The sequence below is a fragment of the Perca fluviatilis genome, chromosome 8 (genome assembly GCF_010015445.1).
Source record: "Perca fluviatilis chromosome 8, GENO_Pfluv_1.0, whole genome shotgun sequence".
In the NCBI taxonomy this organism is placed as follows: domain Eukaryota; kingdom Metazoa; phylum Chordata; class Actinopteri; order Perciformes; family Percidae; genus Perca; species Perca fluviatilis.
The window spans coordinates 18412557-18437292 of record NC_053119.1 but is presented as its reverse complement, the minus strand read 5'-3'; the positions used below and the strand labels follow the sequence as shown (position 1 = coordinate 18437292).

Genomic DNA, 24736 nt, shown 5'->3' with positions numbered 1-24736 from the left:
AACAACTAAATAAGAAACTAAGAAAGAATAGTGCAAGTTAAAATAAATAACAAATAAAATATAAAAAAATAATATAGGCTGCATTTTAATTTATATAGCATAATCTCTAACAACTTAAATTGTTAACGTAAATTACATTAGATACAAAAATCTGAAATAAACCCCTCTTTATTATTTAAAACAACTGTCGTGAAAATTCCAGTTCTCCTTGTTGCTGTTTATTTTTGTTTGCATATGGTTTCTTAGACTTTTTGGCTGTCACGCTTTTTGCTATGTTCTGAAGACTTTACATACCGTTATTTCACATATCTGATGTTCCCACAAAAGGCTCGAAAGTAAAGGCGGAAACACGTATTTGTTGTTGTGAAATCTTATTGGCTGCTGCCGGCCCGTTTTGAAAAAGTCGAGAGGCGGAGGGAAAGTTCAAAATTGTAGGAACAGGGACGGTAAAATACCAAGAACCAGCTAGGTACAATGATCCGACAAGCGTAAGTAGAGTTACAACTTTTCATTAAATAATTGCGTACATTGTCTACACGTATTATGCTCATGCTTGATGTCGTGTTGCAGTTTACGGGTTTGTCGACGAAATCCAACGCAAACAATGGAAGACTAGCTAGTTAGCTTAAACGTTAGCCGGGGGCTAAGCCGTCTAGCTAGCGGCTTTGTTAACGCATCACATCGCTATTACTGTAATAAAAAGCTACCGCTAACAATGTAAGTTACAGTGCTAATGAAATATTATTTTTCAGGAAGTGTAAAACCCCGCGGAGACCTCCTAAAAAGCCTTCCAGCAACCAAAAAGACCCGGTTGGGGTGAGTGTCTCTTAAGTTTATTCAAGAACAGAAACTGTACGTTAACGTTAATAGCATTCATTAACGTACTTTTTGGATGTCTTCTGTGAATGTTTGGCAAGCTGTAACGTTGGTTATAAGGTCAAACTGTACATTTGGAGTAGAAACTAATAACACATCCTCCTTTCCATTTAATGCTGGTCTCTAGACTATCCTTGCACTATTGGACTTATTTGCACTACCACCATGACACACACACAGACTCAGAGCACCTTACCATGCAGACTGAATCACAGGGTCAGTCACTGCAAGTGTCTCATGCTTATACATCCCTTAGTACATTCATGGGGATTTTTTATTTAGTATCTTTTCTTTTATTGTCCATGCTATTCGTGTGGATTTGTTATTTTTTCTTGTTTGTGGTGTGTGTGTGTGTGTGTGTGTGTGTGTGTGTGTGTGTGTGTGTGTGTGTGTGTGTGTGTGTGGTGTCTTTTAAGCTACTGGGACCTTGAATTTCCTCTTGGGATCAATAAAGTGTCTATCCTCCTGTAACGTTTGCACAGGTGTACTGCCGTGTACGACCGCTGGGTGTGGAGGACGAGGAGTGCTGCATTGAGGTAATCAGCAACACCACCATCCAGCTGCATGCCCCTGAAGGCTTCAAAACAAACCGCAATGGAGAGTATAAAGAGGTAACCGATCTAGTGCCCTTTCTAGCAGAGGTGTTTATCATTTACACAATGTTAATGTATTTTAACTTGTCTAATTTAATTGAAAGGATACAGCTGGTTACAGTCTGTGTTTTTCTTACAGTAAGCAAATTCCATGAAAAGTCCAAAACCAACAATATATTGTTCCTATTAACAAGTATTGTCTATGTAGCCAAAATCTGATATATCTTAGCCGCAACTATAATACATCAATAACATACGGTATGTGAACTGTTCCTTAATTAACATGAACGTGGGGAATGTTGTTTAGTAGGCATAAAGTATTGAGAGACAAACTAGAACATTGTTGGTTTTAGAGTTGTTATGGCTTTTGTTGACAATAAGAAAAAAATGTCATTAAGCCAGCTTTTGCTGTAATATATATTTTTTACTAAATTATTAATTTCTCTTTTTGCTTTTCAGACACAGTATTCCTTCAAAAAAGTATTTGGAGTGTCAATATCTCAGATAGAGCTGTTTGAGCATGTGGCCAAACCTCTTGTCGATGACCTCATTCATGGAAAAAATGGTAGGACCACTGGCCATCTCAAAAAAGAAGCCATGTTTATGATTCCCCCCCAAACAATAACAGTTTAACTATAGCCAGTTGCCTAATTTGCATACTAAACATCAGTAATTCTGCTGTATTGTCGCAGGTCTGCTCTTCACGTACGGGGTCACAGGAAGTGGAAAGACTTACACCATGACTGGCTCTCCAGGTCAGGGTGGACTTCTACCTCGCTCCCTTGACATGATCTTCAACAGTATAGGACCCTACCAGGCCAAAAGATATGTAAGAGAGTAAACATGATCATCTCTTTTACCGCCACACTTTAATAATACTGTGTAGAGCCCGACCGATAAAGGATTTTTAAGGCCGGTATTGATACAAATATTTGGTGATTTAAAAATCAGATATTCCAATATATCAGCTGATATATTTAATTATGCGTATAAATGGGTAACAAAACAAACAGATTTCCCTAACATTAGTTATTTGAAGTTATTTGAATCCTCACTAAAATAATATGATAATGCAGTTTAAAAATAAACGTGTTTTATTATAACAGAACAGAGAAACCTCAAAATATATTAAAGTTCTGATTAATAAAATGTATAAGATATGAAACTTAAAGAGGCGCTATGCAGTTTTGCAGGTTTCTCTATAGAGCTCTCCTTACAGCTCCGATGTTTACTTGTGTCTGACTCCTCGCTCGGTCAGTCTGCCCTTTCCTCTTTCTCTGTTCCTCCAACAACACTTTCCTAGCTTTCTGCTTCTTTTTAGCTCTATCGCTACCTTGTTAGCCGGTTCCTGAATGTGCATATGTATGCAGTGCCGTGAAGCAATTTGATATCGCGAGACCTGATATCACGCGATACTTCCTGGCACTTCGGCGTCTCAAGTTGCAAGGGTGGTTTTTCCGCTCACAGGCGCTAGTGGGAAGCGAGACGACCACCATTCAACCCAAAAAAACTCATATAACCATTCCAATGACTCTTGTAGAGTGCCCTCTGGTGGACACACTATGCAACGCCAACACTCAACATGGTTGAAGGGTGTTTCATCCGTTTTTATTTTTTAAATATTAATTTATCCTTTTTAAATGCCGATACCGATAGTTTGGAAAATGCCTAATATGGGCTGATAATATCGGCCTGCCAATATATCGGTCGGGCTCTAATACTTTGTATAGTATGTACATGTATTAATCAAATTTAATTCCTCCTGTTTTCTTTCAGATTTTCAAGACTGATGACAAAAACGGTATGGAGGTCCAGAATGAAGTTGATGCTTTGTTGGAGCGCCAAAGACGGGAAAACAACTCGTCTGTTCCTAAATCATCCTCCTCCAGGTAAGTCGGAGTCCTGTTAAACCCCAGTCTTCTGCTACAGTGTAACTGATATATAACATGTAAGTCACTACTTTGATTTCAGACAAAAGCTTGATCCTGAAATTGCTGACATGGTTAAGTCAGAGGAGGCGTATAAAACCGAAGGTGTGGATGAGGACAGCAGCTACAGCGTCTTTGTCTCCTACATAGAAATCTACAACAACTACATCTATGACCTCCTGGAGGAAAATCAGGAGGATGCAATCAAACCAAAGTGAGTCCGGAAAATTTAAAGTGAAAGGAGCATAATTCAGAAATATAAACATGCATTTAAAGACTGATGACTAGTGAATCAGCATCCTGTTATAACTGTTCAGAGACATCAACATGTTATATCTAAATTGTAGAGGTTATTCATTTTGGAAGACAATTGTCTTTTCTTTTTACTAGGTGGAATGGTGGAGGCACACCTCTGCGCCAGAACACTGAGTTCACGTATGTGACCAGTGAATATTTGTACATCACCAGACTAGTAGCCTGATTAAGATAAACTCTCCATGCTACACAAAAATCTGCACTCAAGATTATAAATTGAGCCTTGTCAACACTGGAGAATTTCTTTTAAATTTACAGATTTGTTATGGAAACTTCTTTTACTTAAAAGAACAGAAGTAGGGCTGCGTTTCAGGAGCGATACCTAAACAATTCTTTTTATCTATTTTATTTACAAAATACACCAATTGAAGAAATGAGCTGTTAAAATGATGACTTATTTCTAACATGGCCCCAGTTGATGCCTTATTTTGAGAAATAAACCTTTATGGCAAAACACCAAATACAGCTGAAATGACTAAACATTTGGTAAATTACCAGAATGTGCAACTATTCTCCATTGTGAGCATTTGCTTTGCTTACTTGTTTTTTTTCTTTGTCTTGTGTGCTAGTAAACTGAACATAATAAGGGTTTGGACTGTTGGTCAGAGAAAACAAGCAATTTGATATCACTTCGGAATTTGTAACAGGCTTTTTTGTGTGACTTTTCTGACATTTTATAGATCAATTGATTTAAACCACAAAATGAGGGCCAAATGAATCAATAAGGAAAATAATCATTAGTTGTTGCCCTAAAGCCAATGTTCTCAAACACAAGCAATGGTACAAGAACTTTACCTGAATAAAATCTAATTGGCAAAATTACAATTTAAATCAAATGGTTTGGCTGATTTAAAGAATCTAAGCAAGCACTCAATGCCAAATTTTGGCACTCTGTGCTTCAGATGCATTCGGTCAGTGCCCATAAAATATTGAGGTTTGTTACCACCAATCCAAAACTTGACTGACAGAGCTGCAGGCTACACTACCTTATGTATCCAGTGTTGATGAGTGCTCATTTAATCCTAAAATCATTACATCACCACCCTGCTTCTGCTTGTAGTCTTTGTAATGGCAAAGCTCCTGAATGTCCCTAAACCTGCTGTCTGTTGCTTCATAATTGTCACTGCTTATTTTTTTTATGGCTAGAATTAAGCAACATTAATATCCCCCTCCAAATGTTTGATACTGTATATCTGTTGCATGAAAAATAAAATTCAGTGTCGTCAGTAACTAACACTTTTATGCTCTCAATGTAGACCGCCTCAATCTAAAACCCTCAGAGAGGATCAGAACCACAACATGTATGTGGCTGGTTGTATGGAGGTTGAAGTCAAGTCTGCTGAGGAGGCATTTCAAGTATTCTGGAGAGGTAAGTTGTTGTAAGATCAGCATTTGGAAGTCAAAGCGTTTAAGGGACTAAAGAAAAAAAAGAGTAAGGAAAAACACTGCACTGATGATGTAGATGTGACTGAACTGGCATTGCTGACCTCCGGGTTGGCTCTGGCCAGGAAATGACCTCAGTTTATCTTCTCTCTGAGCAGGTCGTATAAAAGTTTTGTCCCGAAAATTGTTTGGAGTAGTTGAAATTGCATGCAAAGATGCTATTTGTGTGTAGACGTGGTTGCAAAGTTGTCTATTCTATGTTGTTCCAGGTCAGAAGAAGAGGAAGGTTGCAAACACCCGCCTGAACAGAGAGTCCAGTCGCTCCCACAGTGTGCTCATTATTAAACTGGCTCAGGCTCCTCTGGATGCAGATGGCGACAACATTCTCCAGGTCAGTTGAAAATTTTAGTCTATATTCACGACGGTCCACTTCTGGGATTACTCCGGTGCCGCCGGAAATTTCGTCGGATGCATGTCTTTTCAGCCGATGTCCGTTTCCTTACGCTTTCTTTGTGTTGGAATTTTAATCTCCGGTGGACTTATGAGGACAATAGTTGACTGCTCCTCAGATCTCTGCAGGGTAAATCCAGACAGCTAGCTAGACTATTTGTCCAATCTAAGTTTTCTGTTGCACGACTAAAACAACTTTTGAACTTACACGTTCCACCAGAACAAGTAACTTCCCGAGGCTATTTTGCAGTGGCACAGTAGCGCCTTGCGTAGCTTAGCGCCACCCAAGACAATTGTGACTGGTTTAAAGAAATGGTAATACACCAGAACACGTTTTTCTCCCACCCCTGAATGCTGTGGACTAGCCAGACCCTCCTCCGCAGCGCTGTGGACGAAAGTCTAGCAAAGCGAGACTAGTTGAAATTGAAACCAAATATCTGGTTTCATATTCTTATTTGGATGAATCAAAAGCGCCAGTTTTAATACTGAAGTATTTTCTGATTGTGTTTGTCAGGATAAAAACCAGGTGGCTGTTAGTCAGCTGTGCCTGGTGGACTTGGCAGGAAGTGAGCGCACCGGTAGGACAGGGGCAGAAGGCACCCGTATACGTGAAGCAGGTTTGTTACCCATCAACGACATCAAAGTTTAGTTAGTTTATTTGTAGCTGAAGTTTGTGAGATTAAACAATATTCTAACCTCACAGGTAACATCAATCAGTCTCTGCTGAATCTGCGGACGTGCATCGAGATACTTCGAGAAAACCAGATCTGTGGCACAAACAGGGTATGAATCACCATGTTGAAGACTGTCATTATATGTACCGATGAACCATGTAGGTAAATGTAAGTTTTCTCTTGCAGATGGTCCCCTACAGAGACTCTAAAGTAACCCATTTGTTCAAGAACTACTTTGACGGAGAGGGAAAAGTCAGAATGGTTGTCTGCGTCAATCCCAAAGCGGATGATTACGAGGAAACATTGGTAAGTTCATCCTGCACCTTTTACGGTATTTTTATGAACATGTAAGTTGCTTTCTGTCTGACAAACAAAAGACGCGCTCTGTTTGTCCAGCTGGTGATGCGTTTTGCAGAGATGACCCAGGAGGTCGAAGTGGCTCGGCCAGTGGACAGGCCCATCTGTGGCTTCACCCCGGGCCGTCGCCATAGAAACCAGGCATTTAAAGAGGAACTGTCTCGCAAGCTGGACGAGCGCGGTGGTCCGATAGACGGAGGTAAGTTATGCACTGTACAAGCCAATCCTGCTAAATAAGACTGGTTAATTATGACGCTTTTACTAGAATATCACTTTGAAACAAATTTAAGAAAAAGCCAGATGTTAGAAGAAATTACATTTTTATAAATAAATAAAACACTTTCATATTAAATTAAAATTTATTGTCAATTGATAATGTCAATTGATTAAAAATGAAAAAAGTGAAAACATGACCTTAAGTTATTCAAATGAAACGCAACAAACATGACAAACCATAGCCCATTGACATTTTTAATTTTAATCTCAAAATGAGCATGAAGCGGTGAATTCAAGTATTTGGTAGGTTTCTTTTAAGCTGAATAACTGCTATGGTAATGTTCATTCCTTTAGTTCATTGTGCAGTCGTATACTTAAGCTCCTATCAAGCTCATACGTTCACCTTCTGCTTATATTAATGCATAATGGCATTAGTCCTCAAATATAAGAAATCCCTTATTTGCAGAAAAATATAGACCAGTATCTTTATATTTCTACACTTAAAAACACAAATGAGCAGTTGTGTTAATTCTGTTTCCTTTTTAGATGTGCCCTCTGTTATAAACTCCATGGTGCACTGCCTCCCACCTCTACCCTCCTCCGAGCTGGCCGACCCCAACGATGACATCACCCTGCCCAGGCTGATCGAAGCTCTGCACAACAGACACAGGGTCCGGCAGATTATGATTGATGAATACAACAATGCAGGTGCATGCTCACATCCTAGCGCGACCCTCGCCTCACGGCTTTGAAAGTTCAGGTTACTTGAGTTGGATTTCTTATATTGGCTCTCATGTTCTTTCCTTCATGTTATTTTAGCCAACAGGATGAAGTCCATGCTTCAGGAACTGGACAACAACCTCATTTCCAAAGAAAATGTAATTCATGAACAAAATGGCAAACTGGTGGACAAGGACAAAATCATCCAGAATAACAAGGCAGAGATTGAGCGATTGGAAAAGAGAACCAAGATGCAAGAACACAAGGTGAGAGACAAAAACATTCAAACCTCCTGTAGATTGCTGGTTAGTTTGGTAGATATGTTGCTTTGTTTCTTAAATGTCCCAACATGGTTCTGTTCCAGATTGACATCCTGCAGAAAACTACTAAAATCTATGAGGACGACCAGCGTACACTGAAGTACGAACTGGAAACCAGAGAGCAGAGGCTGCAGAGGGAGCAGTCTGACAAGAGGCGCTTGGAGCAGCGCATGCAAGGCGTGGTCACAGACACCCAGTACAAGTGGGAGAAAGAATGTGTGAGTTACTCCGAGGCTGATATATTAGGTAGCCTTCTGTGTACTATAGCCTGCTAATGTAGCACAGTTTGTTAGTCCACCGTGGATTATTTTGTGTGTCATGCCTCAATTTTCCCAATGATCATTTATAAAGTTAGTGGTGTTGAACTTTAACATTACGCCTCTTGCTGTGCAGGACCGACGCGTTAATGCGATGCAGCTGGAGATGCAGAACAAGCTCTGGGTGAAAGACGAGAAGCTGAAGCAGCTTAAGGCCATCGTGACGGAGAGCAAGACTCCTGGTCGTCCTGATCCTCCACCGCGTCAGACGCAGCGTCAGCCTCAGAGCCAGACGCAGCGTCAAAATCAGCCTTGGACTCAGCCTCAGACTCAGCCTCGGAGTCAGCCTCCGAGTCAGCCTCAGCCTCGGAGTCAGCCTCAGAGTCAACCTCAGCGGCCTTCCAGAGAGGAACGCCTCCCTGCAAAGAGATCGGCCTCGCCCTCACCTGTCCCTGTATGTTGTGTTGATGATGCACATCTAGATCACCAGCCTAGCTCCTGGTTAATGTAGCGGTTGCTTAATATTGTTAGATGACACAACGGTGGCAGATAAACAGAATTCTGTCCCTTTTTATAAATTTAACAGCTAGTGTGCTCTTCTCCCTAAAACTAATATTTTACTGACCGGACTAACATTACTAATCCCTGTGTGATGCAGTAGATGCACATACAAACACCAGTACATCATAGTACAGATGTAGTACAGTGCATTATTTCTGCAGCAGTACTAGCCTGACAAGCCAGACCCACATCAAGATGTTGGGTCTGGGAACTCACCATTGACGGAGCTCAATCCGAGGGGTGGGATAAACGGTTGTCTTTCAAATTCCCTCTGCACGTAATAGGATAGCGCTACAACCAGGCAGAGCAATGAAGAAGGTAGCGAAGCTAGTTGATGGATTAAACTTTTGCCGTATCCTGTCGGCAAAATTCCGAACACATCTTCCTTTTTTAAGAATGACTTCAGTGCCATTCTTTGTTCTTTTCTCAAAGAAAAGCTGAACTCCAAGTCTTCCAGAAGACCGCTGTTCCCAGCAGCAGCAGCAGCAGCCATAAGCCCCGCCCACCGATTCTATATACTATGTGATTTGCCTGACCAGAGTTAGTTTTTTCCAGCTCGCAAGTCAACGGAGAGTGCCTAGACCCCCCTAGCTGCAAATTTAATTTGCTGCCGCTAGGGTGCGTTTAGATTTCTAGGCTAGTTAACTACTGTTGTAAAACTTAAAATTTGACCGCTTTGATTACATTTCCTGGTAACGTTTAAAGTTGTGATGTTGAGTTGGCTGTGAATATGGCTGCAACTAACAATTATTTTCATTATTGATTAAATCTATGGATAATGTTTTTCAATTACTCAAAAGAAAAATGTCATGTCCAAATTCAAAAGATACTTAATTTACAATATTAAACATAGAAAAGCAGCAAATTGTCAAATCAAAGAAGCTCAAACAGCGAATGATTGGAATTAAATGGCAACAACTGATTATTTATCTGGCAAAAATGTTAATTAATCAACTGATGGTTTCAGCTCTACATTGGAATATAGTCAAAGGTGTTCTTTTACATTTACGTACAGTAGGCATGCAACTATTGATTATTTTAGTGATGCACCGAAATGAAAATTCTTGGCCAAAACCGAAAAAAGAGGAAACCAAGACCGAAAACCGAAACCGAAACACCGAAAGAAATTAAGCCAATTATTAGTACCATTGCATTTATGGCTATGACTGTGTACTAACTTTACTAAAATCATGGCATTGCAATTGTATAAATGAATATTAAAGTTTAATTAAAAAAATATCTAGCAGAAATATGGCTACAATCTGATAGTCACATACAGTATACAGTAGCCTAAGAATAGAATAGCTTACCTATTATTATTATTATTATTATTATTATTATTATTTGAGGCACTTTGTTGCAGGATTTCACTGAACATATCAGACAACGAGGGTGCATGCCCCTCATCTGGTGCAGAGAGACAAGTCTTTTTTTTCTGCGCTCTGATCTCCTCCTGCTGGCTTCTCCCGTCTACCGCGCGTGTTCTCTCTGCATCCATCGCGGCCTGGATCATTTCTCGTGCGCCCTGCTTTATTTCCGCATCCAAGTAATGGTCTTTATAACGCGGATCAAGTACAGTCGCGATGAAGTGCAGAGGATCCGAACAGATCTCACTGAAACGTGTGCTGACAGACTCTAAAAGCGTACTTTTCATTGTTTTCACTCCGTGGTCCGTCTCAACCTCTTTGCCTAGGAGACGCTTTGCAGGTGGAACGGATCGGTACTGACACACGTGCAGGTCGCGGTTTCTGTTTGCGTCATCACAACATTTTCGGCCGTATTGTTTCGGTGATAAAAGTATTTCGGCCGAAAACCGAAAATGCCCTTTTGGGCTATTTTCGGCCGAAAATATTCGGTGGCCGAATATTCGGTGCATCCCTAGATTATTTTCATTATCGAATAATCCGCAGATTATTTCTCAATCATTTGTAAAAACAATATCCTTTAGGCCATTGTGACGTCATGAGATTTCTCGTATTGTCTGAATAACAGTCCAAAACCCAAAGTACTCGATGTAATATAATTGATGACAAGGAAAAGCAACTAAACATTTGAGAAGCTGGAATCACGTTTGGCATTTTTGCTCGAACAATAACCTAAATGATTGATTATCGAAATAACAGTCAATTAAAATTATGAACCGCCATTCTAAAAATAGAAGCCACTCTTTCACACGGTCTCAACACAACTGTAACATAATCCTCACAAAGGTCGCCTGTTTTTCCAGGCTGTAGTATTTGATTACATTAGACTGTGCAGGTTTCTGCTGCTGCTCCATTCCACCAGCTACTCTAACATTTAATTCTCATGTGATTTCTTTGTGCTAACTGTATCTAACCGTGCATGTATGTAATTGTGCAGTCTTTCCACTTTGCTCCCCAGTGCCCTGTTGATTCTCCCCATGTCGGGCCAGAGCCAGTCAGTGCCACTAGAGTTGAGGAGGTTGAGATGAACCCAAGGCCGTCGTGCCCTGTACCCAGCACCAGTAGCTCTTTGTCTGTGGCCAACTGCGTCTCCGCTTGGGAGTATCGGGTGGCCCAGGACAGCAGGCAGGGTTACCATTCCCCTAGTACACCCACAAGAACCCAGTCCCCAGCATGCTCCTCAGCCAGCAGGGCCAGGAGGAGAGCTGTGTGTTGGGCTAGAGAGGAAGAAGAGGACAACTCCCCTACATTTGATCTAGACATAACTGAGAGAAGCTACAGGGTCAGTGAGTTAGCTACAGGAAGCAGTTTGAGGTTTCACAGTAAAAACCGGTGTCTCTGATCAGGATTTTGTTATCCTCTCCACTAATCAGGCAGAATATTTCAGCTTTTCCCAAAATTGGGTTCCTACAACTGAAGATGTCCCCAGCTGTTGACAATGATGAATAGCTTCGTCAGGATTTGATTTTATCCATTGCCCTAGTTATATGTATGTTTTATTTCTTCTTTTTCTGTTGCTTCTCCACTCTGTAGACCGTGACGCCAGTGCGGCCTCTGCACCGTCGCTCCCGCTCCGCTGGCGGGGAGAAGTGGGTGGACCACAAGCCCTCCTCCAGCTTGGACTTGGGTACAGTTTTGCAGCCTGTCATCCCCAATTCCATCCAGGTGTCTACACCGAGTGAGAAGGCCCTGTCAAAGTGTGACCGATACGTGTTAACACACCAGGAGGTTGCCTCTGATGGCGAGATCCAGACCCAACTTATTAAGGTAAGTAGGCTGCAACAGGATATATGGCACGTTTTGAAAAGTCTGCATCTGATGCCAAATGCTTTGCCTGAGAAGTAAAGTGAAACCAAATAGCAATTCATTCAGATTAACGGTCTGCTAGCATTGGCTTTTTTTTTTTTTTTTTTTAAACCTAATCAACAGTCACAGTGGAAGCTGGTCCTATGTTTTTTGAACAGATAATGGATCACTATAAAGTAGAACTATATAAATTACTCCTGGTGTGGGAAATTCACACACATCTAAAGTGCAATGTTCGAACCATTTCCTTCTTTTCACAATCTATATCCCAAAAAAAAGAAATGTGATTTTGGTTTTTGGTGTCGTCCCTCCACGCCCTACTTTTTCGTTGCAGGTGTTGCATATTGCAAACTTGTTATCTTCTGCACACGCACTGAAGAATTCCCGAACAGCTGACATGTTGCAGGTTAATTCACAAGGTTCCCTACATGTGCAAGAATAGCACAGACACGCGCTTCACACTGCGAGCAGGTACATGCGACACCGCGGAAAAGTTGAGAGAAAGGAAAAAGAGACTGTGCTGTTGCGTTCGTGTGTGCGTGCGTCCTTGAGAACTGTAACTCGTATAACTTATGTTGTCAGTGGCCGGTCTATCTGTGCATCTCTAAAAATAGGCCAACAAGCTATTTCTTAACTTCTAGTTAACTTGCTAGTTCTAAAGTTGCATCTGCAAGCTTTTGTTTTAAGCTGCTTTTCTTTTTTTCTTCTTCTTCTATTGCTTCTATTTCTGCTGGACGGTGCTCACAGCGAGTAATACGTGACACTTGTTACTATATCGATGAAGACTGGCGGATTAAATTGGCCATCCTACACACAAAATATGCCAGACAGACACAGCTGAATCAGGAACTGCTTGAGAATGTCAACCCACATGTTATTTGTTAAAGGGGCACATTTCAGGCTGGTTATTAAGTCCTAGAGAACCAATACTGATCCTTTGGTTAATGGATTGAAGTAGAACAACAGCTCGATATTAAATCGGTGGCATTAGGAAAACAAGATATTTAAAACTGCACAAAGGGTCTGGTCTGTAAATATCTAAAGAAGTAGGCCTTTGGCAGGTTAAACCTCAGACAGTTGATCAAATGAGGCAAAGCAATCATCTATGAACATTTTTTTTTTTTTTTTTTTTTTGAAGCATGTTATGCCTTTTCTGTGCCAGTCCTGGTTTGTTGCATCTAGCAGCTAACAGTGGTTTAAGGCAATAGTGTGACCCACAATGTAACTTCTGTTTTAGACAATCCTAACATGTGCTGCACTGGTTAACTTACTATGTTTTATTTGTAAACTAACTTGGATGAAGTACTAATTAAAATTGGCTATTACCTCATACCTATTCTTTCAGGGTGAGGTGATTAAAACCAGAGGAGGAGGACAGGCTGTCCAGTTCACTGACATCGAGACCTTAAAACAGGAGCTTACCACAGTCCCAAGGTAGCAGCCGACAGACTGTTATTAGCTGCAGATTAGCTGGGTGTTACAATGATGTTTCAACATTTTGTTTTGTTACTTTACATTTATGTCTGAAGGCGCAAAAGAAAATCTTCAGAAGGCACACCTGCCAATGGAGATCACACAGATGGAGCTTGGACTGATGTGGAGACAAGGGTAGGATAATATGAATTAGTCTCCAATAAACGACCATTGCTTGTGTCTTGGTTTAGAAAGCAGACGGTTAATGTAATGAACTTGACTTTGTATGTGTATAGAAGCTAGGTGGCCACATCCGAACATGTCTTGTGTTCTTTTAGTTAGACGTTACGATCTGATAAAAATGATAATTAGATACTTAGAAGCTACGAACAATTATTTTCATAATAAATTGTCAGTTTTTGTCAGCAATTTTGTTTTTATTTTTTTGAGTTACAATGCTAAGAAATCACCCATGACAAGTAGTAAAATAGCATTAAAGGTGCAATATGTAATACTGATAGCTAGTGTTTAAAATAGTTACTGCAGTACAAATTCAAAATACTGGAGAGAGTCGTTAACACTAACGTTAGCAGTGAGCAGGGTTAGCATGGCGGCGTTAGCCAGGACCAGACCACTTTACTGGCTGAGTCTCAATTTGTTTTTGCGAGTAACTAACTCGGGTACTCTAGCTATATAATTCAATGTGAATACACAGATGTTGAAATTGCATAAAATGCCCGTCCCTTGTAGCCGTGATAAATTAGCCTGAACATAATGCTTACCTGTTCAGGAGGAAAATTAGCCAACTCGGTGTCCTTTTGGGCTCTAAGCGGTCTCCATCTTTCAAATACATCTCCAATATTTACCTGGGCTTGTTACATCTCTGTTAGAAACATGCTCTTGTGTGTTTTTTTTTGTTTTTTTTAGGTGCGGTAGAATGTATCTTGGTTGATCCCGTTTGTTTGTTTGCTGCTTTCATGGCTGTACTAACGTTACAGCTGTAGCGCGCTGGGTTTACGTTTTTACAGGTATATCTGGCAACCTGGCCTGGCTGTCAAACTGGGCAGTTGATAACAACACACAGGCCAAAACACAAACAGAAATTCTGACACGGAAAAGTAGAAAATACTGGCGTTTGCATTGTTGTCACTAAAGATAGTATTTCAACTTAGCACGTTTCCTTAATATCTGATGACTCATTTGGGTCATTTTGGATTTATTACAGTAAATATATTACATATTGGACCTTTAACAATCGATCAATAATTTCAACTCTGAATACAATGCAGCCCAATACAACACCCTCTAACTACAGACTCAAACATTACAGGGAAGTTAAATCCATACACAGAACACAAGCGCCATAAAATAGGATTTATTGCAGGGCTCTTGTATTGGGTTACAGTAGAGATGTACATGATTTAACTAGTAACTCACTTTTTCTGTCTGTCTGTCTGTCTGTCTGTCTGTCTGTCTCTGTTCTTAATTTTTTTTGTACATAATCCACCCCAGGTCCCTTCATGTAGCACTCTTAACATTACACAACCAAACATAGACTGACATTTAACAAAGAAGCAACACAGTGTTTATTTTCCAGATGAAACAAAAGAGTAATAACACTAATTTGTGTTATGTTTTCAGTGTTCTGCGGCGGTGGAGATGAGGGCTGGATCAAACCTGGGTCCTGGCTATGAGCATCACGGGATCACCAAGTAAGCTGTCTATAGATCATATCTGTGAATAGCATTACCTTCCCAGTACAGTATTTTATTAACCTTATTCTCTTTTACAGGCGCAGAAAACCCTAAAAGCAGCTGACAGCTGCTCCAGTGGTCACTCCCCTCACCTGGCTGTTGTGCAATAGTCTGAACTTTTTTATATTTAGCTCTAGTGATGATATTTAAACATTTTCCAAGCTTTTATATATGCAGTGTATATACGTGTCACCAAAGCTGTTTTGTAAAAATATTTTATGTTGTATTTGAACCAATAGAAAGCAAGTGTTATGTGATTCAGTAAAGGATGGTGGCACATATTACTGTGGCGTTGCTGAAAAGAGTCTGTTTGCACATTTGTGTGTAACATAGTCACATCTGTTACTTGGCACAAGAGGAGTCATTGTGGAGCTTCCACAATGTTGATTTGTCTGCTACATACTGTTCCTGTCTCTTGACTGGTGAATTATAGAGTTTGAATAATCCAGTTATTTTTGAATTTCTGTCTTTATAAAATTAGCTTCTGCCACTGATGGAACTAAACTCTCCTGCCTTCACTGTACACTCAGGATTAAAATTCCTTTGAAGCACCAGTTTGTCGTGTATATACGCAGTAAATTGACTACAATGCAAATCTGACAGCACAATGCATAATGTGCCAGGATCATTTCTGAGCACTAGATGGCAGCACAGGACAACAGTACATTATACATGTTGAACACACCGGTTCAGTTGCATTGCAGGAATACTTGAGGGTCACATGATGCTTTATACTATACTCTGTATGCATGTTAACAATATGACAAGAAATGCTAACTTATGAATGGCACTGAAGGGAAGCACATAGTTTAACCGTCTATGATAAAATGCTAGCAGATTGGCAGTCAGCAGAACTGTTGACGGGCTAATAAGAAGATACCACCCATTTATTTCAAAAGGATGGGGGGAAAGCGATTTAAGTCCCGTTAGAGCTCTGGGCGATCCTTTGTCAAGAATGTAGCAATATTTTCTGTCATATAAACAAAGTCTGCTTTCAATTACTTTGCATAAATTGCTTTCTTGTGCTCATGCTTGATTAGATCTCCATTATGTTAAACAAGACACCTTGTATATAAATCCACATTAAATTAGTCCAGTTGGCTTCCTTCAGGTGAAGTCAGCTGGGTCCCAGGTATTAAAAAGCCTTAGTATGTCCAGGCCTTCACCGTCAGTCATTACCTACAAGCTTTTTTTTCTTTTTTAGTGTTAGACTTTTGTCTGCAAACAAAGAGATTGGGCCAATGTTGGTACTTATGGAAAAGTAATAAGATCCTTTATACCACCATAAAATAATATATTAGATTTTTACTACCTTTTATTCTGTTGGGGATAATTTAATCCATATCAATGCATCACATTTTATATGCAGATCATATGTTTTGTATGTAATATAATGATTTTTAACTAGTTACTACATCTGTCAAATAGATGTAGTGGAGTAAAACATACAATATTTGAGATGTACAGTAGTAGAGTAGAAACATGAAGTACTCAAGTGAAGTACAAGTACCTCAACGTTGTTCTTAGTTACAGTGCTGGAGTAAATGTACTTTCCACCATTGTATATGTATTTGTGTTGCTTTTGGTTATGATTCAAAGGAAAAGAAAACTAAATTATTGCTTGAATAACAATCTGCGATGCATTTCGAACCACTACAAGCAGACTGGAGTGCGAGAAAACCCTACACTTGAAAACTGCAGCAAAACTCCAACATATTAAAATGTCAGTGTCCAGTTTCACTATCTCTTATCAACTGAGCATCACCAGTGTAATGACCAGCTAAAGCTAGTGGTACAGTCATCCAGGCTTTGAGTAGACAGTTGAAATCTCATCTACTACCAGTCTGGCTGGGTTTCAATTGGAAAGCACTGGAGAGTGACTAACATGGAGCCTCTTGGAGAGGGTCAAGAGCCCAGAGCAACCAGTGGCCATTAAATTCACTCCTATGAGATATCGAGTGCTTTGCTTTTTGACCAGGCTCTGTTTGGTGTGCTGCACCACACTATTATCCCCAGCTCCTCACTGCAAGCCCTCCACAACCAAGTGGTGCGAGCTTCATAAAGATGTTATTATGAAACTCCTGTTGAGCCCCTGATCAACATCACTGGTTTCAAAGAGACATTTGAGGAAAATAAATGAAACATAAAGGCCTCCAATAAGCATAAGTCCTAAAGACAACACTGTTCATCCAACTGTATGGTAAGAATACATCATTCTGCATTTCAGAGCTTCAGGCTTATGATTACACATTATGCTTATCAATGTTATTAAGCTTGCTGGAGGGAATTCTGATGTTCTACATGAATACACAGTCAATTAGACCATCTCAGATTTTAAAAGAGCAAGCCTAATTGCAATGTTTTATTGACTCTTTGCTTAAATTACTCTGATAAAGAGGTCTTAAGCTGCCTTTTGGCACTGCATGATTACATAATTTTCACACCAATCTATGATGCTGATGAGGGCCATTCATAATTGTGTGGTTCAAAATAACACTGTCCACTATTTAACCTGTCATTTAATTATTTCCTCAAACCTTATCTGAGTTAAACCATATTTGTTTTACTTTCATTACATGTTATTTTCACTCATTGATAGCTCAAAAGCTAGCCTTTTAATATAATTTAAACCTGCAATAACCATTACGTGACATAGTATCACCTTTTAAGTTGATTTGGCAAACTTGTTAGCAAATATTCAGCAGACACTGAACACATTAGCATTCATTTGGAGTCATGTTTGTGTCCTTTAGTCCAATATTCCACACAGGAAATATCTTGCTCTTTAGCTGTTAAATGCTCTGCTCACTTTGTTCATCAGTTAGTCGCTAACTGTGTCTGTCTGCTGTTGGTTTTTGAACAGGTAGTGTACAGTGAGTTCTTAAAGATTTTTCACTGAAAACAGCTGCCTGCTGCAGTTAAAATCATCACTATTAGAGCGGTGAGAGTGAATCAAAACAATAAAGTTGAGGGCCCAAAAATCTAAACAATGAGCTGAAACATGTTTTAAAGCTCCTTAGGGCTGTAGCTTTGTCACTAAAAGTGACATGTTTCACATTACATTTTATTAACATAAAATATTGATTATAGCAGCTTTAAAGTAGCTATTTTGTTTTGGTAAATTTGACTTGAGGAGCAGGTTCATGACCTCTCTCTGCTCACATGATTAACACGCTGCACTGAATCGGGCTGTGAAAAGTGGGCATGAGTTTAAATAGGTGTGATGAAATGTAACCCTATCCAGTAGCACTCTAAAGTTGGCTGTACGGAGCGTCTGAGGTATGATGGCGGTTTCATTTGCTTCCAAAGCTGTATCATAACATCTGAATGGTTGCTGATTTGAAGGACATGTCAAAGCAAGTATTCTAGATCACAGCCACAGCTCTCCTTTAAACCAAAACAAGGTTTTCTCCCTTCTTTTAGTGGCGAGGATAACAATTCTCTGACAATGAAAGCCAATTAGTGGCAAACAAGTAAATACTGCATGAGAGCAGAGCAAACCAAAGCTCTGAGTGTGGTCTGTAGCCTACACTACGTCTTCATATGTCAAGGCCGTGGCTGCCTGCCAGCTAAATGTGTCGGGCCAGAAAGATATGCGAATGCAGATGAGTGTTGACAGCTAGTCAATTGTCATTCAGCCCATCTCCTAGCCTCTTGGGACTCATCTGGCTTTTTTCTCTCTGCTGGGCTCCTCTTCACTGCTTGCTCACCTCACGCTCCTCTGCCTTAATGCATACTAAAATGCATAGTGGAGGCATGAGGCATGAGGCAGTGCGTTCAGTGTTAATAAGAGGTAAAAGCTCCCACGCACCCTTTTCTGCTGGTGCTGCAGTGACGAGCAGATGGGTCAAAGAGTCACAAACTCGCAGAGACTCCCGGAGGTAGAGTTTGGTTTTTCAGCTGTTTCGAAGCACATTGGATGAGAATTGCTCTGACCCTTAAGAGAAAGTGGTTAGTGGTTCAGAACACCTCATCCCATTTGCTGCCTCCTCCTGCTCTGCTTTTTAGCCCGATATGTCACTTAGCTGCTTCACTCGGACTCTGTCTACATCTCGCCGATCTGATTTGTTACTTTATGCTGTGGACTTTTTTTCTCCCAAAGATGACTTAAACAGATGCCAAGTCTGTCACTGTCCATTTGATTTCCTGACGTTATCATTTTGAGTTCAAGTTGTAATGAAGAATCCATTTGTCCTCATGCTTGTTGTTGTGGTTACACATCAACACTGAGAGTTGACCTCTGACAAACGTAATTCAAGACATGACTGATTTCTTATTGAAAATATTGGAAGCCATTGTTGTGTAGGCTCATTATAGCCAAATTGGGCTGAATAGTGTTTTTTCCTCCCTGTCTTTGTTCTTGGCAGCCGACTAAGTGCTTGCAGCTGTCAGTTGAGTGTATTCTCTTTGCCCAGTATATGTGGCTTGGCTGCACTTTTAGCTGGCTGTGTCCTTACTGTGGTGACAGTATGCCATGACTGATTTCCGTGGACTCACTTTCATTTTAACCACATTGTGTCCCTCACAGAAAAATCTGACTTCTTTTTTACAAGTAGTTGATCTCATCTAGTTAATGCTGCTGCGTAACCGGGCTTTGCGTGCAGTTGGCTGATTATTTAAGCAGTGCTCCAAGCAGTTTGCTGATGAAATGAAAGGAGAGGAGATGCCAGAAATGATTGTACTGACAATGGCACAATGCAGGATGATGTATGATGACTAAATGGTATTTAGGATGTGGTGGAGATTGACTCAACTTTCTCACATATGGATTTTCTAGCTTCAGTTCTGCAAGTACAAAGAATGAGTGTTAGACACATCTCTTATTAACCTGCTAAACTGATATCTGTGATTCCTTGCTTGCTATAGTGAGAAGTAGAATGGTATTTCAAACCTTTATCCTGCCAATGCTTTCATGCAAATTACTCACACTGAAACCAGCTTATCTGTGAACAATCATAGGTGGCATTTGGAAAAGGGTGAAATAGCACCACATGATTTTTTATATCTGCATAAAGCTCAGTCAGGTCCCTGCACAAAAAATCCCACACAAAAGCAAACACAAAGGCCACTTTGAACGCACACATCAGCTGTTTATCTTAAAATAGTCTGCCGCACTGCTGCTCTTACCCAGTACCTTGCATGTTGCACTTTGTAAATGGTAGGCAATTATTACACATGGCGATTTAAGGAGTTGTTACTTAATTCATTAGATACTGATATTAGATATGGTTAAGTTCATTCTTTCTAATGAAGCAGTAACTTATCAGACAGGGCCAGGTATGAGTATAAAGGCTGGAGATTACAGCATCCATGTGCACAAATAAGATTAGAGCACATTGCTGCGACTGCTGTTGACAAGGTGAACAGGACAGTTGTTCCAAAAAGCAAAAACACTGGATTACTGTGGGTTCATATAATTCGCAGAACACGCTATTTTCATGGTGTGTTTATCCGCATGATTAATGGCCGTTCAGATTTGCATTTGAACATTACCTGAGGAACACATCTGCATGGGCCTTACTGGATACTAATGATCCAGCGCATGCCTAATAAACTGAAGTGAGAATTCAAATGAGGCTCAACCTGCCTGCAAAGCTAGCCTAAGCAAACACCAGGACAGCTGGCAGAGAAATCATCGTGACTAATGGTCTCAGTGTGAGACAGGAGCAGGGCTGTGGGTGGTTGTTTTGCCATGCTAAGAAGAACAGACTTTGTTTGTCTTTCTATAGCATACACCGTGACTGTGTGATTCTGGAAGTGTTGGCTTTGTTTATGTTTGCTTTTCTTGTCAATGTAGTGCAACACCAAGAACCATCAAAAAGTGTGTTGCTGTTGTTCCTGTTTCCCGCCTGAGAATTAGGTGACCTTATAAAATAGTAATCTTTTTTTATGTTTTTAGAAGTAGGTGGACAAATCTAAGACTGTTTATACTGTCACCTGGAGGTGTGTCTGTCATCTCTATGTTTTGACTTTATTTGTGTTCTGCTCGGGCTCCTCTACTGTGGTAAACATAGTGTGTCAGTGTAACCTGTCCTCAGGGCAAATGATCTGATTTGCTCTTTCCTTGTCTTTTACTCCTAATCACATCTACCTCAGAGCCAGAAAATGGTTGTGCAGCTGTCATAACTAAAGCACAGCCCGCCGTGATGGGAGTTCATGTTTTTACTATTATCTATTCTATCCGAGGCAAAAACACAATATTAAACCTCCACTGCAACCCTCTTTCTCACAGACCGCTGCATGATCAATACCCACATCAAAGGCTCTGCGGAGATAGCAGGATTCTTTGAAGCATGTTTGTGGAGCTGGATTTGCTGAGCTAACATGGTCCACACAGAACCCCCTTGAATAAGCTTGTTTGGCTTGCATCCTCTCTGTTTGTAGAGGGGCTGAGTGGAATCTAATGGAGAACAGACAAGGCCTCTCCCTTGTCTTTTTCCTCCCTTTGAGCAGCTAAATGCATCCATAGTGCCAGTGCTTTTTGCTCAAATGACATACGCTTCATGGCATGCCAGCTCAAATATTTATCTAATATCAAATTGGCTGTAACACTTTGGAGGCAGATAAATGCCAGGAATTATTTCTCATTGAGGACAGAAAAATAACTTGCATCATGTTTCGCAGTGCCAAGTGCAAATATGCCGGGTGATTACTGATTGAAATGAGATAGAGTACAGACAGCAGTAGTGTTGTTATGTGGTTACCTTGTGTTATGACTTGAACAGTGAATATTCTGCACTCATAACACAACCTGTGTCCCTGGAAAGCTATTAACTATTTAAAAAAGTGCTTTCCGTTTCCTAAATGGGAAAACAGTGCATTTGGGACTTTGTGTGCTAAGTGGGTATTGCAGAAGTGGGGGTGGAGGTTCAACCACAATAAACACAAAAGCACATAACTCCTGCCAGGCATCAGAGAGAGTCAGCAACTCTGTAAATGATGAAGCTGGGACTGAATCATCTCTCTACATGCAAATCCTAGACAAGGATGAGAAGCCCTTTCTATAAATTACACAATATACCACATTTGTGATGCTTTTGACTTTTTAAATTCACATATTGAATCTTTTGGTAAGTAATTGCACCATTTGGTGTATGCAGTGCAAAAGGTTTGACTCTCCAGTGAGCTGTGGCTCATTTGAAAGTGAAATATGGGAAAATGCTGACAACTCTTTCTCTACCCTCCTAACACCAGGGGCACCACTGCATTAGCATCTCTGTCTCTCTCTCAATCTCTCTTTCTTTCTCATTTACATTATGGATGGTTCATTTAGCCTACATGACCGAGTGAATACATAACCCAGGGCAATTCAAAATACCACAAGGGCCTGGAGGGATAAACTGAAACCACATAAGCAGGAAGGATTGCTGCACTGCCATCTGCAGCAGCCTTTTATTCAGCTCTTCCCCTTTCGTGTGGCGTGCCCCTCACCCAGATGTGTGGGCCCAACAAGGAGTATCAGATAAAAACAGCAGGTGATAATTTACAGAAACATTTATTGCACAGTTGACCGTTTGCTAAACAACTCCCCCGTACAGCGATTGTCCACCAGCCCTGGCCAGATATTTTGAAGCATGGGGCTGTAGAAAGAGACATATATTTAAAGAGTATTAAAGGATTCAAAGCCAAAAACATAAGAGCAAACCATAATGAAAAACACTGTTTACCTGCTTAAACATAAGCCAACTTTTAACCAAGTCACTAAAAATGCATATAAAATCAGAAGAAAACAAACATCCGAGGGTGAAGAAGAAGGGTGATTAACACGAAGACGGCAACAGAAATGTCTAACTGGAGAGACAGTAACTTCTGTCGGTAATGGCCGACACCGAAATCATCAGAAAATTCAACTAGCGGTAAGAGACTCGGTGGGTTACGACTAAATTATGAATGGGCTCTGTGATTGCAGTGTAATCTGCGTCATGTCCTGCCTCCTGCATGCTCTACCAAGGCGCAGCATTCATCTAAACAAAATGGGAGTCTTGCCAGTAAGTGAGAACGCGTCTGACACGGACAATCTCAGTCTGTGTGCTGCGTCAAAGGGCAACTTCGGACAATGTCCACACCTGATTCTACGGACATTGTCTGGAGTTCATATGAGAAACAGGCTTAACAGTAGACTAAGTGAGTAATTCTGTGTCCAAAAAATGCTCCTTTGTTAATAGAATCTCAGTAGTTCACTCTCAGTGAATCGAGATTTTGGACGTTTATCAATCATCGTCATTTTGTGTCTTAACAGACAGGTGTGATTTTTGCATCTTTAAAAGGCAACACATTGCATTGTGGTATTGTTTGCAGAAAGTGTAAATGACATGGATGCTGTTTTTTCCCCGTTCCATTCATTGTGAACATTTGTCAGGGCACTACATAAATTACAAACTCAAATAAAATGGCAGAGGGTAAATATAATGGACTACATTGTAAATAGCAATTGATTTAGGACACAGCCTGCGTCTAGGTAATGTGTATGTGACAGAGATAAAGACTGATAAAGTGAGTAGGCCTGAAAGTAGTTTAGTAGGTTTGCTTATCTGTGTGTTCTTTGTGTGCTTGTGAGTGTGTGTGTGTTTTATGGTTGAGTAGAGCTGTTAACATTATAGTTGCAATGTGTAACCGAAGATAAGATTTTAATACCTGCATTCAGATTAAAAACGTGCTTTGGCACACAACACAAGCTTTTATTCCTGCTGCCAACAAGTTTGACATAACTTTGTTTTTGGGGCAGAGGCACAAACAACACAATGACCCCAGTGACAAGCCCATTTTACCCTCAAGGACTCAATGAGCTTAATGACAGAAAAACCACACGCACATAAACACAGCTTTGCCCACACGGAACAAGAACGCTGTGTGTGATTTCACAAGTGGCTGTTATTGTGCGTCGCTGATAAAAGTCGCAGAGTGAGAAAACATTTGTGTAGGGACCAGATTGCGAGCCCCACCTCTGCACCTTCAGCTCACTTCACTGACAATCATCGGCTGCGGTTCTCCTGCTCTGCTTTACATTAGCACCACAGCTCCAGCCTGGACAGGTCCACGGCTGTTATCTCAATGATGTTCTAATTCTAGTCAAACAGTTCTGTGTTTGACTCAATAGAGGCAGTGTTAGTCAGGAGAGTCAATATTAGCAGAGCACACAGAGCAGGACTGGTGTTAGGAGAGAGACAGAGTGGTGTGTGTGTGTGTGTGTGTGTGTGTGTGTGTGTGTGTGTGTGTGTGTGTGTGTGTGTGTGTGTTGAGACAGGATACACGGTTAAGTGTGCTCTGCTAGTGAACCTTGACCGCCGGCTGCAGTAATAATAATAAAGATAATAAGAAAAGGGAAGAAAGCAAACTCCTGCTTACTTTTGCCTCAGTGGCTTCCGTGTTTGACAAGAGTGACATTTCTTTCATCGCCTGTCTTTTATGTGGATGTTGTTGTTAGACGTCAGAGTTCCTCACTCTGCTGGCCGAGGGCGCTCTGTGCAGTCGAGCTTGGACTTGCTGACAGTTCTACATGAACAGCTCAACACTTCAGATGGTTTCACTTGAGTTTTTTTCTCTCCAGTTTATTCAAGGTCAAACAGCTGCCAATATAAACAGCCTGATTATGATATTCTCACTATCAGATTGCTCAACTACTACATTAAATCTTCCATTTAATAAATATGCTGTTGCTGAATAAAGTCAAAGCGAAGTCAGTACTAAAG

At 40.6% G+C, this 24736-nt stretch overlaps 1 protein-coding gene and 1 non-coding gene across 5 annotated transcripts; both read left to right on the top strand.

Moving 5' to 3' along the window:
- The first annotated feature begins 361 nt into the window (after nt 1–361).
- kif23 (kinesin family member 23) lies at nt 362–15601 on the top strand. Of its 4 annotated transcripts, XM_039809854.1 has the most exons (24): nt 362–488; nt 753–816; nt 1359–1487; nt 1929–2034; nt 2162–2298; nt 3246–3358; nt 3441–3611; nt 3788–3832; nt 4969–5081; nt 5365–5486; nt 6060–6162; nt 6249–6328; nt 6406–6525; nt 6616–6775; nt 7339–7500; nt 7612–7778; nt 7877–8050; nt 8226–8543; nt 11033–11356; nt 11608–11841; nt 13226–13314; nt 13410–13488; nt 14935–15005; nt 15086–15601. In XM_039809854.1, the coding sequence occupies exons 1-24, from the start codon at nt 475–477 to the stop codon at nt 15099–15101; spliced, it is 3111 nt and encodes a 1036-aa protein (XP_039665788.1). In that variant the 5' UTR covers nt 362–474; the 3' UTR covers nt 15102–15601. The 4 variants fall into 4 exon arrangements, with proteins under 4 accessions (XP_039665788.1, XP_039665789.1, XP_039665790.1 ...); XM_039809855.1 differs by lacking the exon at nt 3788–3832; XM_039809856.1 differs by lacking the exon at nt 11033–11356.
- LOC120564822 lies at nt 5158–5253 on the top strand. Its single transcript, XR_005640159.1, has one exon. It is a non-coding gene; the product is annotated as a Z30 small nucleolar RNA (small nucleolar RNA).
- Nucleotides 15602–24736: the final 9135 nt, after the last annotated feature.

Excerpts from the sequence above, each read along its gene's own strand:
- kif23 (XM_039809854.1), top strand. Across the intron at positions 6,776-7,338 it reads CGGTGGTCCGATAGACGGAG|ATGTGCCCTCTGTTATAAAC; the intron begins GTAAGTTATGCA and ends TTTCCTTTTTAG. Across the intron at positions 8,544-11,032 it reads CCTCGCCCTCACCTGTCCCT|TGCCCTGTTGATTCTCCCCA; the intron begins GTATGTTGTGTT and ends TTTGCTCCCCAG.